Below are 13,944 nucleotides of genomic sequence, written 5' to 3' on the forward strand. Positions count from 1 at the left end.
GTCGCAAACACACGCGACTGCACGTGGCAGCGATGGATAATAGAACGTACGACGCGTCGAATTTGTACGCAGACCCTGACGCCGCATCGCCCACAACCTTTTCCATCGCCTGCATGGGGCCTGTGGCTCACACAGACGCAGGCTCACACAGACGAAGGCTCACACAGACGCAGGCTCACCCAGGCTCACCCAGAGAGGTAACACAACAGCCAGGATGTGGCTGCGGGTCTCTGCGAGCCAGGTCGGCCATGAAACATAAACCATGGCGAGTGCAATGTATCCCCGGTCACTTGTTTCCCGGGGAGCGAATTAAAGTAAAATACAGCTCGGGGTAATTGCCGCGGCCTCCCACCCGGGATTCGTGTGCCGCTGCCGTGCTGCCCGGGCCGGCCTGCCTCTCCAGATCGATGGGCGGCAGTCTCTTAAATCCGCTCGGGTTTGTACCCCCAGCTACTTAAATTGCCGCGTTTATTTGGAAACGCCCGGGCCGCTGCGCCAAATTTAAGGCTTTCCGTGTGTGTTTTTTTTTCCGCTTGCGCTAAGCCAAATCGATCGGCGATAACAACGCTGCCGATAGTCGCGTCCAGCGCCCCTGTGGCCTCGCAGCAGCGGCAGCGGCGGTGCCTCGCGATCGGCGCCGTGCGGGCCACGGTGATTGTCGCGCCGGCCCCTCGGGCTAACAAAGCAAATTAGCAGCGCCCTCATCGAGCTCCGTTGCCCCGACACCTTAACGAGTTCGCTCCTAATCGCGGCACCGCCCCGCTGACACGGCATTGTGTGTGTGTGTGCGTGCGCGTGTGCGTCAGTCTTCACATTCCTCATTGCCGTACAAATACTGGAGGAAGGGCCTTTGCTATTGATGCCCCCAGGGTCTGGAATGCCATTGCCAATAAACTGCAACTTTAATCACTACCTATGACATCTTCACTCAAAACTGCGCTAAAGGAGTTGTACACCCCTAGCTGCCACTGCTATTCAGTGGCCTAAAATGAAATGTTTCGCTCCGGATGACCGCTGCAACGTATGATCTTGAGTTTTGATTTAGTGTGCCGATCTTTAAAGGTGCATTGAAAAATGTTGATACTCCTACTGATGCTCCTGCTGTTGTGGAGTGACTCATGCGCCAGCTATACCTACAAGGTTTGGTGTTACATGTTGTTTATGTCGTTTATTGTAAAATTTCGGTCACAGTTCCTATGATCACTGTTACATTGCTTTTATGGCTTTATTTTGGTGATTTCGAAAAGTTTTTTGGTTTGGCCATGTTTGTTTGTTGTAGTACGGAGTTAGACTGATGGTTTTTAAACTAAGTTGGTTGTGGTTGTTGTTGTTTGACTTGCATTCCACTGGAGTTTTTGCACACAGCGTTGGTGTACGGTGCTTTTTCTGGAATATTTTGCTGGTTTTTTCTGGATTTTTCTGTTTTCACAGTCACATAGTCACTTTAAGATGTTTTATTGTTCTTGTTTTTGTTTTTTGTTTGTTGCGGTTGCACCCGATTCAAGAGCCGAATGGCTCACAGGGCTATACCAAATAAATGAAACTGAAACAGTCATCTGGGGTCTGTTCCGTGGACCTGCTGCCAGCGAGCCTGACGCTTCACGTGGCCTCAAAGTGGACCAAGACTGGCACAAGCTCCGCGGTGACGTCACCGCCACTTAGTGATGCACAGTGGTTGCCGTGTGTGCGCTGTGTGTGTGTACTGTGCTGTGTGCGCGTGTCTAGGGAGCGGTAATGCGGTGATTAGTGCACCGCACTAGGAACCCGGACAGACGAGTTCGATTCCCGCTCATGGTTAACATCCGTGGCAAATATCTGAACTGGTTATGTGCCCCGGCGTGGGCCGTCGATTAGCGCGGCGCGGTGAGCGCGGCGCGGTGAGGGCCCGCGGGGTCGGGCGTATCTGCCGCTTGCGAGGTCGCCGTGCGCTTCGTGAGTCCCAGCGAGCGAGCGCCAAGGGGTTCGGAGGCGGTGTTGATGCTTCACGTCGCCATCATCCCAACTCGCGGTGGGTCCTGCAGCGAATCGCTTTGACGTCCAGCCTAGGTCCCGGAGAGCCATGAATTAACATGCCCACTTCGACTTACACCTCTCATCCTCTCCTCCCCCCCCCCTCCTCTTCCCGTTCCAAAGCGGGAGGTCTCAGGTGTGTGTGGACTGCGTCTGCCTGAGTGCCACAGATGAATAATAAAAGTAACAAGGTAACAAGTTAACACGTTAACTTGTTATTTTTATTATTCGTTAACGTGTGACGCGCCACCAGAGATCGACGCAGAGGCGCCAGGAGAAGGAGGAGCCACGGACGAGCGGGAAGGCAACTGCCAGGTGGTGAGCCGGAACCAACAATTTCCCAAGCTCTGCAGTCCTCTACGAAGATAATTGCCCATAATTAATGAGTGTTTGCATGTGTGAGGAATCCAGAGCACCCAGAGACAATCCACGCGTGCGAGGGGGCAATCGTCTATCCCACACAGACGGAAAAGGATTCCACGATTTCGCTGTACCGCCTTCTCCTGGCGAGCAAGGGTACGGATCCTCCTCGATGGCCATGGGAAGGGAATGTCGCAACATTCGTGCGGTGATCCACCAACCCTGCCGGGTTACAGGCCGCAGAACACGTGCAGCAGCAGCAGCCACTGCACCGCGGCTGAAGATTCGTCCTCCCTGGTTTCATCCTCTCTGTGGGAACTCTCTGTGGGACCTCGCGTGAGTGAGCAAGGCGCTGTGAGGGCGAGTGGTCGTCTTACCTCGGTGAACTGCCCGAGCGCCTGGTGAGACTTTCCCATGAGCACCCGGGCCTTCACGCTGCGCTCATTGCACTGCAAAAGACAAAACACAAAGAGTCCCCCCGTGTAGCCTTAACAGACTGTTGGGGCAAGTGCTGAAGGCCGGTACGGCACACGAGTAGGTGCGTGGCCAGCACCACGTCCGGCCGCCTTTGTCTCCCCAGTGGCGACGTTTGCACATTGCACCAGGTACGCATTTAAGGCCGAGTCGACCTAGGGGAGGTCCGGGAACGGTTCAGATGAATCACTGGTGTTGACCGTGAGCGGGAATTGAACTCTGGTCGCCGGGTTCATAGCGCGTGCGCTAACCGCTGCACTACCGCTCCCCCCACACACACAAACGCACGCACGCGCACGCACACTCACGAAAACACGCAGACAAGGGCAAGCGTCGTTCGTGAGCGATTATGGCGGAGCTTGATACAAGACCGCCAGGTGGCTCCGAGGCCACAGACACGAAGCCGGCACCTCTGAGAGGCTGGGTTCTAATCCAAGTATCAGTCGCCACCTGTTACCAAACCGCGTTCTCAAGCACAGTGAGTTGCTGGCCTCGGTCCGATCACCACTGAATGCGTGCACAAACCGCCCAAACGCATCGCTTCGTGCTGCTGAATTTAGCAGTAGCGCACAGGCACAAATAATCAACAAGAAAACGCAACGCGTTCGTCTTTAACGACAACACTGTAGACTCGCGCAATGCGAGCGAGCGCGTCACATTAAAACGACGGAAAGCTCGCCAGCATTGTTTCAAGCAAGCAAAGCCTGGCTGCTGACGAGACGCCGAATGTCGAAACCGGCCCCAAGTTGTGCTCGTGTTGACCACGCTGATAAATTTATGCGCTCCGGGAAAGCTGTGCGCGGCTAACGGGATGTGAACCTCCAACAATGTATTGTATTTGTTTTACGTGGAGGGCCAGATAAGGCAGGCAGGCAGGTAGGGGGAATGGTCTGCATTGTTTACGTTGTGAACTATGAACGGGTGGCATGGTGTGCGTGCAGTCACACGTGTCTGTGCCATCATGTCGTCACCATCGCGGATCGTCTCTGCACACCCGCAGCCAGGGCCTGACCTTGTCACTTAGCTCCGACGGCTGCTCGGGTGAACGGGACGTGCCGATGTTTCCGCTCCGCGCTCGGTACTGATTTAAGCTCGAGTGGAGCAGCTAAGGGAGGGTCCAAGGACCGGTTCATCAAATAACCTGCCACTCATCGATGTCAGCCTTGGCTGGGAATAATGGGACTGCGGTCACCGTGCTCGAGGGTTGTGGTGGGGGGGCAGCCCTTGGCTGTGGGCACGATTTTTCACCGTCGAACGCGAGAGGAATCGGAACTTCAATTTGGAACGGAGGGCTTAATTCTATCTCATTAGGCTCGCGTCCTGGAGAGAGCAAATTACGCTCGCTGCACTCATCTACCAGAAACGGTATTAAAGAAAAAGTCCACCCTGAATGCGCTCAGTGTCATCAAGCCCGCCCAGCCTGGGTAGTCCCTTGCGATGACGTCCACCACTGGGGCTTGCCAGGTGTTGCAGGCGCAAGGGACCGCGCGAAGCGGCCACGGCACGGCGGTGTTGCTGGGTGTCTCCCCGGGGGTTTCCGGCTTCCTCGCACGCGAACAGCCAAACTCTCTCATTTACTCGTGGAGTGTATGGCCAAATAAACCCGACGCGGCAGCACTCTCCTGAAACGGAGTCTCGAGTCTCAGTTTGAGGCTTTCCTCGGGTGAACGCATCACTGGGGTTTGGGTGAATCGGCACGGATTGGTCCATGGATTTACAATTAAACCCGCCACTGCGTCAGTGCAGGGATGTGCAAGCGAGAAGAAGCACACTCCCTCTTCACGACTGGCTGCTCAGCGGCAGAGCGAACGACTCTGACGCAGTCCATCATCTCTCCAGGGTCGATAAAGTAGCACCACGTTGTGGCGAAGTCAACAGCGTATGGCATTTCGACAAACTCGTCGCCCTCGCCACAACAATGCGAAGATGCGCGCCCATGCCTCGATGCTCATTTGAGCAGGAAATCACTTTGACGTTGTATGAAGAAGTGACTGAATGAGTGAGGAATGAGTGACTGAGTGAATGAATGGAGTCAAAGTTTATTACTTTTACCAACGTCTCGAGCCCTGCGGTGCTACGGTCCCCGTACACGTGGGGAGTGGTCCCCGTACACGTGGTGAGTGGTCCCCGTACACGTGGTGAGTGGTCCCCGTACACGTGGTGAGTGGTCCCCGTACACGTGGTGAGTGGTCCCCGTACACGTGGGGAGTGGTCCCCGTACACGTGGGGAGTGGTCCCCGTACACGTGGTGAGTGGTCCCCGTACACGTGGTGAGTGGTCCCCGTACACGTGGTGAGTGGTCCCCGTACACGTGGTGAGTGGTCCCCGTACACGTGGTGAGTGGTCCCCGTACACGTGGTGAGTGGTCCCCGTACACGTGGGGAGTGGTCCCCGTACACGTGGTGAGTGGTCCCCGTACACGTGGTGAGTGGTCCCCGTACACGTGGTGAGTGGTCCCCGTACACGTGGTGAGTGGTCCCCGTACACGTGGTGAGTGGTCCCCGTACACGTGGTGAGTGGTCCCCGTACACGTGGTGAGTGGTCCCCGTACACGTGGTGAGTGGTCCCCGTACACGTGGTGAGTGGTCCCCGTACACGTGGTGAGTGGTCCCCGTACACGTGGTGAGTGGTCCCCGTACACGTGGTGAGTGGTCCCCGTACACGTGGTGAGTGGTTGGACCAACGGCGGTCCAGCGGCTCCAACGCGGTGCGGCTCTAGCCGGGTCGCCATGACAACGGCACGCGCAACCGCAGGGCAACCGCGCGCAACCGCGACGTCAAAAATTGATGAGTGAGTGAGAGAGAGAGGGGGAGAGCATTAATATCGCATTCGCCTGGGCTACGGGCCTCCCTCTCTCCCTATCGCCCCCCACAGCACCACAGCACCACCACGAGAACGTCCCAAACGCTCCCCACGCGAGCCACACTCCCTGCCTGGCGCCGAGCGCCGCCGCCGTGCCAGCTCGTTGAGTCGCCGCCGCTCCTCTCAGATATACGAGCCACCACCGGCACCAGCGGCGCAATCCACACCGCCTCCCAACCCCCGCCCATCAGGTCCCCATCACAGCGAGGTCCTCGCTCAACACAACCTGGGGGACAGCAGCAGCAACAGCAGCAACATCAGCAGCTGCTGCTACGGCTGCTCTTTCATGGCTACTGCGACGTTCGCCATGGTCACTGTGGCATGATCACTGTGACCTAATTGATAACCGTGACATTGGTCACAGGAGGGTGAGCGGTGCTGCGGTGGCCCGGGTCGCCACGTGGTTATGAACGTGGAAGGCGACTCGAAGCGCTGAGCGCTCTCCGCGTTGCAGGGCCCGGGTCTCACTCCCCACGCTCAGGAGAGCGCGCAACCTCCTCCACCTCCTCCACCTCCTCCTGGAGGGTTTCTTCTGTGAGCAAACACCTCGTCGGGTGACTGTTCAGTGCCGGTGAACGACCGTTCCGATAGACGCGTCCACAACGCTGCTCCCAGGACCCCATCGTGGTGTACACAGTGGTCCATTCGTGCGGTCCACATCATGCACTCCCCATCCGCCTGTTCTACAACGTTTTCCTCTCCTTGTTCACCACTGCCGCCAACGCAGCATCACACGCACACGCGTTTTGTTTAATCCGGCACGATCAGAGGGGTGGGCATGGTGGTGGTGGTGGTGGGGAGGGCTGCTGCAGGGCACACGCGAACTCAACGCGGACCGCGCTTCGTCATCAGTAGGCGAGGCGCGAGCTCTCTGGGCGCGCGGCCAAACACCCGGGGCCGCGTGCCCTGTGCCGGAGAGCCGCAAGGTCGCGGGGCCTAGAGACCACCACCCCGCTAGCACGGCACCCGCAATCACTCTCAGACGCCCGGTCGCGGAACACGGGTTTGGGTTGGGGGTGCGGTCTCTGGAGCATCGATGGAAAGATAAAAAAAATGTTTTTGTTATCAGAACCGTCGCCATCGTACCGCAGAGAGAATAACAACAACACGGGGCATCGTACGCGGCCAGGTGGGCCAGGGCCAGGCTTGGTGCGGCGAGTTCGATCTCCGCGAGTGGCCCCACTGGTCACGGCCGGCCCCGCTGTACGCGATACTTGTGTGGCATAGACATCCTCTTACGAGTCGTGCTCAGGGCAATTGTGTTGCTGGTCAACGCTGGCTCATCATCAATACAGGATTAATAATGTCATCATTGTTTGTGTTTCTGTAGTGATGTTGTTAGCCGGGGATGGTTCGATTTTGTATTTAAACAATTTTTGTTGCGATCGTGGCTGCGGGGGCGACGCCTTCTCCCTCGGGGACGGAGGCCGCGCGCAGCTCTGGCGGGGAGCGGCTGGAGTCGCCTCGCGCTGGGGAACGGCCCGTGGAAGACGACGTCGCGGAACTAGATCCTAGTGCCCCTTCACAACCGCATCCCATCCACTCTCTGGGTGGCGCTCTGCTCCAACTCGCACGACCACGCTCCAGAGGCGCGCGTCACGATTCAACCCGCATTTTCCAATGTGGCTCCGGAAATGTAACGAAATTAGTGACCAACTTAATTTAATTATTCAGTGATTTGTGACCGGGATGAGACCATCAACTTGCTGCTACTTGACAAAAGGCCGTTTTAATTGATTTCTGTACGGTTGTTTTTGCTCCGACTTATTTTGTCTGCATTGCTGTACCGAATGTTTGTGTTGATAAGACACGAGCCGTGGAATGATTAAATAATCTCTGAGCAGAACTTACTCCGGAGCCACCCTGAGTCGTAAATCTCTCCGCCTCGTCCCACAAAACCACGCGGATCTCTTCGCCTCGTCCCACAAAACCACGCAGATCTCTCCACCTCGTCCCACAAAACCACGCGGATCTCGCGTGGTGAACGAGCGCTCCGCTGACGGCCTTGCGCCGTCTACGACACCTGATTAATCCACGTGATTGATGCGCCACGCCGATTGTAATTAACGGCTACATTTCCCCCAAACCAGCAGTCACATTAACGGGGAGTTGAGCCGTTTTGATTACAGGCTCCTGCAGACGAGTTCATTATTTATTTATTCAACAATAATTATCAACCTGGCATCGCCTATAATTATAGTCACGGGGGTGCACTGGCTATGATTATAGTCAGGGGGATGCACTGGCTATGATTATAGTCACGAGGGTGCACTGGCTATGATTATAGTCACGGGGATGCACTGGCTATGATTATAGCCACGGGGATGCACTGGCTATGATTATAGTCACGGGGGTGCACTGGCTATGACTATAGTCACGGGAATGCACTGGCTATAATTATAGTTACGGGGGTGCACTGGCTATGATTATAGCCACGGGGATGCACTGGCTATGATTATAGTCACGGGGATGCACTGGCTATGACTATAGTCACGGGGGTGCACTGGCTATGATTATAGCCACGGGGATGCACTGGCTATGACTATAGTCACGGGGATGCACTGGCTATGATTATAGCCACGGGGGTGCACTGGCTATGATTATAGTCACGGGGGTGCACTGGCTATGATTATAGCCACGGGGGTGCACTGGCTATGACTATAGTCACGGGGATGCACTGGCTATGACTATAGTCACGGGGATGCACTGGCTATGATTATAGTCACGGGGATGCACTGGCTATGACTATAGTCACGAGGGTGCACTGGCTATGATTATAGTCACGGGGGTGCACTGGCTATGACTATAGTCACGGGGATGCACTGGCTATGATTATAGCCACGGGGATGCACTGGCTATGATTATAGTCACGGGGATGCACTGGCTATGATTATAGCCACGAGGATGCACTGGCTATGACTATAGCCACGGGGATGCACTGGCTATGACTATAGCCACGGGGATGCACTGGCTATGATTATAGCCACGAGGATGTACTGGCTATGACTATAGCCACGGGGGTGCACTGGCTATGACTATAGCCACGGGGATGCACTGGCTATGATTATAGCCACGAGGATGTACTGGCTATGACTATAGCCACGGGGGTGCACTGGCTATGACTATAGCCACGGGGATGCACTGGCTATGATTATAGTCACGGGGATGCACTGGCTATGATTATAGTCACGGGGATGCACTGGCTATGATTATAGTCACGGGGATGCACTGGCTATGACTATAGTCACGGGGATGCACTGGCTATGACTATAGTCACGGGGATGCACTGGCTATGACTATAGTCACGGGGATCCACTGGCTATGATTATAGCCACGGGGATGCTGCAATGGGTTAGGCTCTGAGTATGATCTGTTTTCTCGGGTGTATGAGTTTGCGCGTAAACGCAAAGTGAGCCACTCGCGATTAAGCCCGTGGCGCGTGAGCCCAGAGTAAATGTTTGCCGAGTGTGTTTGGGGTCGCTCTCCATAAAGGTCGCCGCGGTTATGAGAATTGAGGAGGCTGCAAGTCGCCTTCGGCGTCTTCAACACCGCCTGAAAGGCGTCGACATGGCCCGGCCGCCCAAGCGGTTTGAGTTTTTATTTTAGTTTCTTTATCCACTTTCCCGACGCGTGTCGCCTGGAGCACCACGCGGTCGTGCGCGTCCCTCGCCCACAGAGCCCCGTGGCTGGCGCTGCTCGACACGGGGCCTGGCCACCTCGTCTCTCAATAACCACAGCGGGGGAAGGGTGGGGGGGGTGTGGAGGAGCGGGGGAGAGAGGAGGATGGCGAGAGTGGAGGAGAGAGTGGAGGAGAGAGTGGAGGGGGTGGGGAGAGTGGAGGGGGGAGAGTGCAGGGGGGGATAGTGCAGGAGGGGGGGATAGTGGAGGAGGGGGGGATAGTGGAGGAGGGGGGGATAGTGGAGGAGGGGGGGATAGTGGAGGAGGGGGGGATAGTGGAGGAGGGGGGGGGATAGTGGAGGAGGGGGGGGGGGGATAGTGGAGGAGGGGGTGGGGATAGTGGAGGAGGGGGTGGGGAAGAGTGGAGGGAGGGAGAGTGGAGGTCTCACGCAGGTAACGAGGCGTGCGGCATGGTGCCACTGAGCCCCCCAGAGGGGCCCAAGACGCGAGCGAGGATGTGAAGTGTGAAGGGGTTAATGAGGAATGGCTGCCGTGTTCTCTTCACGTCTGCCTCCTGTCCTTCCAGAGGCACTTCCCCCATGGCTCTCAGGATGGAGCTCCGTGGGACTCCACGTGCCCCCAGCAGTTCCTCGCTTTACGAGCCGCTACGCAGAATGTTCGAAGGAGAGCGTTTTGACTTTTAAAGACGCCCTGGGGTTTTATGCCGAGCACGATGCACTTCTGCTGCGGGAGCGATGTTTGTGGCGTTAAGTTTGTTAAAGTCTGTGCGTGACGGCGGGGTTCAAAGGCGTGCTAGTGTGTTCGGGGCTGCGTCTCGTGAATTTTGTTTTGAATTTTTCAAACGCAGTTCCTCCGAGAAACAGGCCTCACCAAAGGGCCGCAACGCCAAGCAGCCAGCAACAAACAGCACCGCCAGAGTTGTAATGTATACGAGTGCAACGCGTTTCTTGAATTGCGCGAGATTATTGATTCTAAAGAGCGTGGGGAGAGAGTCGAGGATAATGGGCGAAAGAAATATCCTAAAGTGGAGCAGTGTGACGGAAGAAGAAGTGAGGTGACCTGCAGTGTGGTGAGCTTGTGGGTGGGTGAGTCGGTGATTGAGTGGGTGAGGAAGGGGTGGGTGAGTCGGTGATTGAGTGCCTAAGTGGGTGGGTGAGTCGGTGATTGACTGGGTGAGGAAGGGGGTTGGTGAGTCGGTGATTGAGTGGATACGTGGGTGGATGAGTCGGTGATTGAGTGGGTGAGGAAGGGGGTGGGTGAGTCGGTGATTGAGTGGGTGAGTGGATAAGTGGGTGGATGAGTCGATGATTGAGTGGGTAGGCGGGTGAGTAAGTGGGTGGATGAGTCAGTGAGTGGATGAGTCGGTGATTGAGTGGGTGGGCTAGTGAGTGGGTTCGTGAATGAGTGAGTGAGTCGTATAGAGGCTGAACAGTGTGGATGAGATGAAACAGACAGTGTGGTAAACCGAGTCCTTAACTGAGGTGGAGGAATTCATCACCCAATCATCCAATCACCCAATCACTCGGCCACCCAATCAATCGATCACCCAATCACTCACTCGATCACCCAATCAATCACCCGATCACCCAATCAATCACCCAATCATTCGATCACCCAATCACTCACTCGATCACTCGATCACTCACTCGATCACTCGATCACTTACTCAATCACGCACTCAATCGCTCAGTCACTCAATCGCCCAGTCACTCGCTCAATCGCCCAGTCACTCACTCAATCGCCGAGTCACTCACCTAATCACACAGTCACTCACCCAATCACCCAGTCACTCACCCAATCGCCCAGTCATTCACTCAATCACCCAGTCACGCACTCAATCGCCCAGTCACGCACTCAATCGCCCAGCCAACCGCTCATTTTATCAGGCAATCGCTCGCTCAACCACCCACCCGAACCCGTCCACTCGCTTGCTCAATGAACCCCCCCCCCCTCCCGGCCATCGAATCTGTAGGGGGGGGGGGGAGGGATGGGGGGGGAGGTGATGCCGAGGCGCGACGCGGGGATCGATGCCACCTCAATGCCAGACACGGTCGCTGCTGCTTGCTCCGTGCATTTATTACACCGATTTACATCGCCCCTAATGTAGCCTTTATTTATACTGGCAGGCCGTGTAAATTGTCCCGTGGTGCAAGCGCTCTAATTGCCTCCGTGAATGTCATCCCGTGCCGCCCACGGACGTCATCAGTCAGGGCTCGAGCGCCCGTCGCCACGGCAACCATCCTGCTGCCCGCTGCCCCGACAACCCCTGCTCATCCTCTTCCGTCGCCACGGCAACCATCCTGCTGCCCGCTGCCCCGACAACCCCTGCTCATCCTCTTCCGTCGCCACGGCAACCATCCTCCTGCCCGCTGCCCCGACAACCCCTGCTCATCCCCTTCCGTCGCCACGGCAACCATCCTGCTGCCCGCTGCCCCGACAACCCCTGCTCATCCCCTTTCGTCGCCACGGCAACCATCCTGCTGCCCGCTGCCCCGACAACCCCTGCTCATCCCCTTCCGCTCACCATCACGTCGGGGGGGGGGGGGGAATCTCCATCCAGCAGTGGATCGGCAAAGGTTCTGCACCTGGTTACCGTGCGATGAGACCGACTGGGCTGCGTGGCGTGGTGCAAGGGGTTCAATCTCCCGGCACGGCAATTACAACAAAGGAGGAGGCGGGGGGGCGAGTTTAAATGTATACCGAGGGTGGTCGACTAGCGGGCGTGTGGCGGGGCACGGTGTGGGTGCTCCCACGCCTGCCAAGGTGCGCGTGGCCGGCGTGGAAGAGCAGGGACAGCTCCACTCTCGAGGAAGCCCTTCCACCACCAGTGGCGTGAGCAAGACGTGGCACGGCTGCACACCTCTACGGTTAAGTGTGCGGGGGGGGGGGGGGGGAAGGTGCTCGGTGCTTGGGGGAGTGAGGGGGGGCTATGTCCCCGACCCCCCCCCCCCCCCCACCGAGGTCGTCACGGCGACCGAGGCTCCGGTCCAGCGGTGGCAATGGCGACGCTCGCCGTGCGCCCAGCACCTTCCTGCAGGCTGGAGCCGAGTTGCCTTGGCGACGGCGCCTAACGAGCGGCCGCCTCTCCATCTCGGCCAAGTGCCCCCCAGCTGCTGCATCCATTTGCCTCCGCTGCCATGGCTACAACACATCCCGATCCCCCGCCGCCCCACCCCCAAACACCGGATTCCTGCTGAGCTCCAACGCCCTAAGGGCCCCCCCCCGCCGCTCATTCGTGATAATGCCGTGGCGGTGGGTGGCGAGGTGGCCTCGTGATTATAGCGTGGCCAGGGACAATCTTCCTGTCAGACTAAAACTAAACTAGACCATTTTTTATCTTGCCAGGTAAAGCCCACCGAGCTATTAACTTATCTTTCAGAAGCGACCTGGCCACAAATGATAGCACGGCGAAAGTGGCTTATCACGTGGAAGTGTAGAGCAGACAAATACTCTGAACGCACGTTTTTAAATGGAGGGGGGAACCCGGAGGGCCCAGAGAAAAATCCACGCGACCACAGGGATAGAGACACCTCAAACTCCAAATCTACAGCAGCAGCAGCAGCGTCAGGGTCGGGATCGAACCCACGACCTCCTGCATACCAGGCGAGGTAGTTTACATCTCCTAGAAACCAGACGCCCTGGGGCTAAGGGTCACCCACAGTGCCGGGCTACACAGAGTGTCAGAGGACCAAGCCGGCACCGCTGAGATCCCGAGCCCCGATCCGGGTTTCAGCTGCCTGTGATTAAACGGAGTTCTCACATCTCGTGAGTTTTTGCTCTCAAAGGTCAAAGGTCAAAGGTCAAAATCATGTTCCTGCTCAACTGAGCATTGAAGCATTGGTGCTCATCTCCTGTTTGGAGCCCTGCAGAGCGAGTGGTGAAATTCTCCATCAATAGGACAACCACTGTTGACTTACTCAGAATATGGTACTTATTTTATCGACCCAGGATGGATGATGGGCTGAGTCAACCACCAACCAGGAGTTGAACTCGCAACCTTCCATTTGTGAGCTGCTCTCTCTACCACTGAGCCACCTGACCCATCCCAGCTCGGTCACTAATGACCGCACAAAAACCTCACCACGTTAAATCTGATTCCACACTTACGCTTAGCTACATCTCCAGCTCAGAGAGTTAAACATCTCTATTGGATTGTCGCGCGAAGGCGGCAGGGAAGTGCTGCCCATATTCGTGTGGGCCCGAGGTCAGTTGAAGAAGGCATCTCGGAGGTAGCTCTGTGACATCCGCTTCCGTGGGCCATTCCTTGTATAACAGTGACCGCGCCCGCTCTGCGAATGTTCAGAGAGGAGTCTTCGTCTTGTGACGACGAAACGCCGATCACAGAATCGGCGTGAAATTGACGGATTATGAACTTAGTCAAATGTTCTGTACGCAGCCCCGCCAACCCCACCCCGTCCGTGCCACGGCCGATGGCCTCATCCCAGCGTGGGGGGGGTGGGGGGGCTTTGTGAGAGCCGCCAGAGGAGGTGGAAAAAACGGCGACGGGAGCTCGGGTCGAGCCTCCGGTCGCTCGCGGCGTAAGCGCCGACGGGAGCGGTGTCTGATGTGAGCAGCGTGCGGGATGATTTGAGAGAATT

The 13,944-nt window shown here is 56.9% G+C and overlaps 1 protein-coding gene across 5 annotated transcripts in view; it reads right to left on the bottom strand.

Moving 5' to 3' along the window:
* TTC12 (tetratricopeptide repeat domain 12) overlaps nucleotides 1-13,944 on the bottom strand; it is a 237,655-nt gene that overhangs the window by 210,062 nt on the left and 13,649 nt on the right. For all 5 annotated transcript variants that reach the window (XM_076071329.1, XM_076071331.1, XM_076071332.1 and 2 more), the window contains exon 8: nucleotides 2,748-2,819. In XM_076071329.1, the coding sequence (XP_075927444.1) occupies nucleotides 2,748-2,819 (72 nt within the window). The remainder of the gene's footprint in view (nucleotides 1-2,747; nucleotides 2,820-13,944) is intronic.

This window comes from Petromyzon marinus, chromosome 32, assembly GCF_048934315.1.
Source record: "Petromyzon marinus isolate PM22_M1 ecotype Great Lakes invasive population chromosome 32, UKy_Petmar_22M1.pri1.0, whole genome shotgun sequence".
In the NCBI taxonomy this organism is placed as follows: domain Eukaryota; kingdom Metazoa; phylum Chordata; class Hyperoartia; order Petromyzontiformes; family Petromyzontidae; genus Petromyzon; species Petromyzon marinus.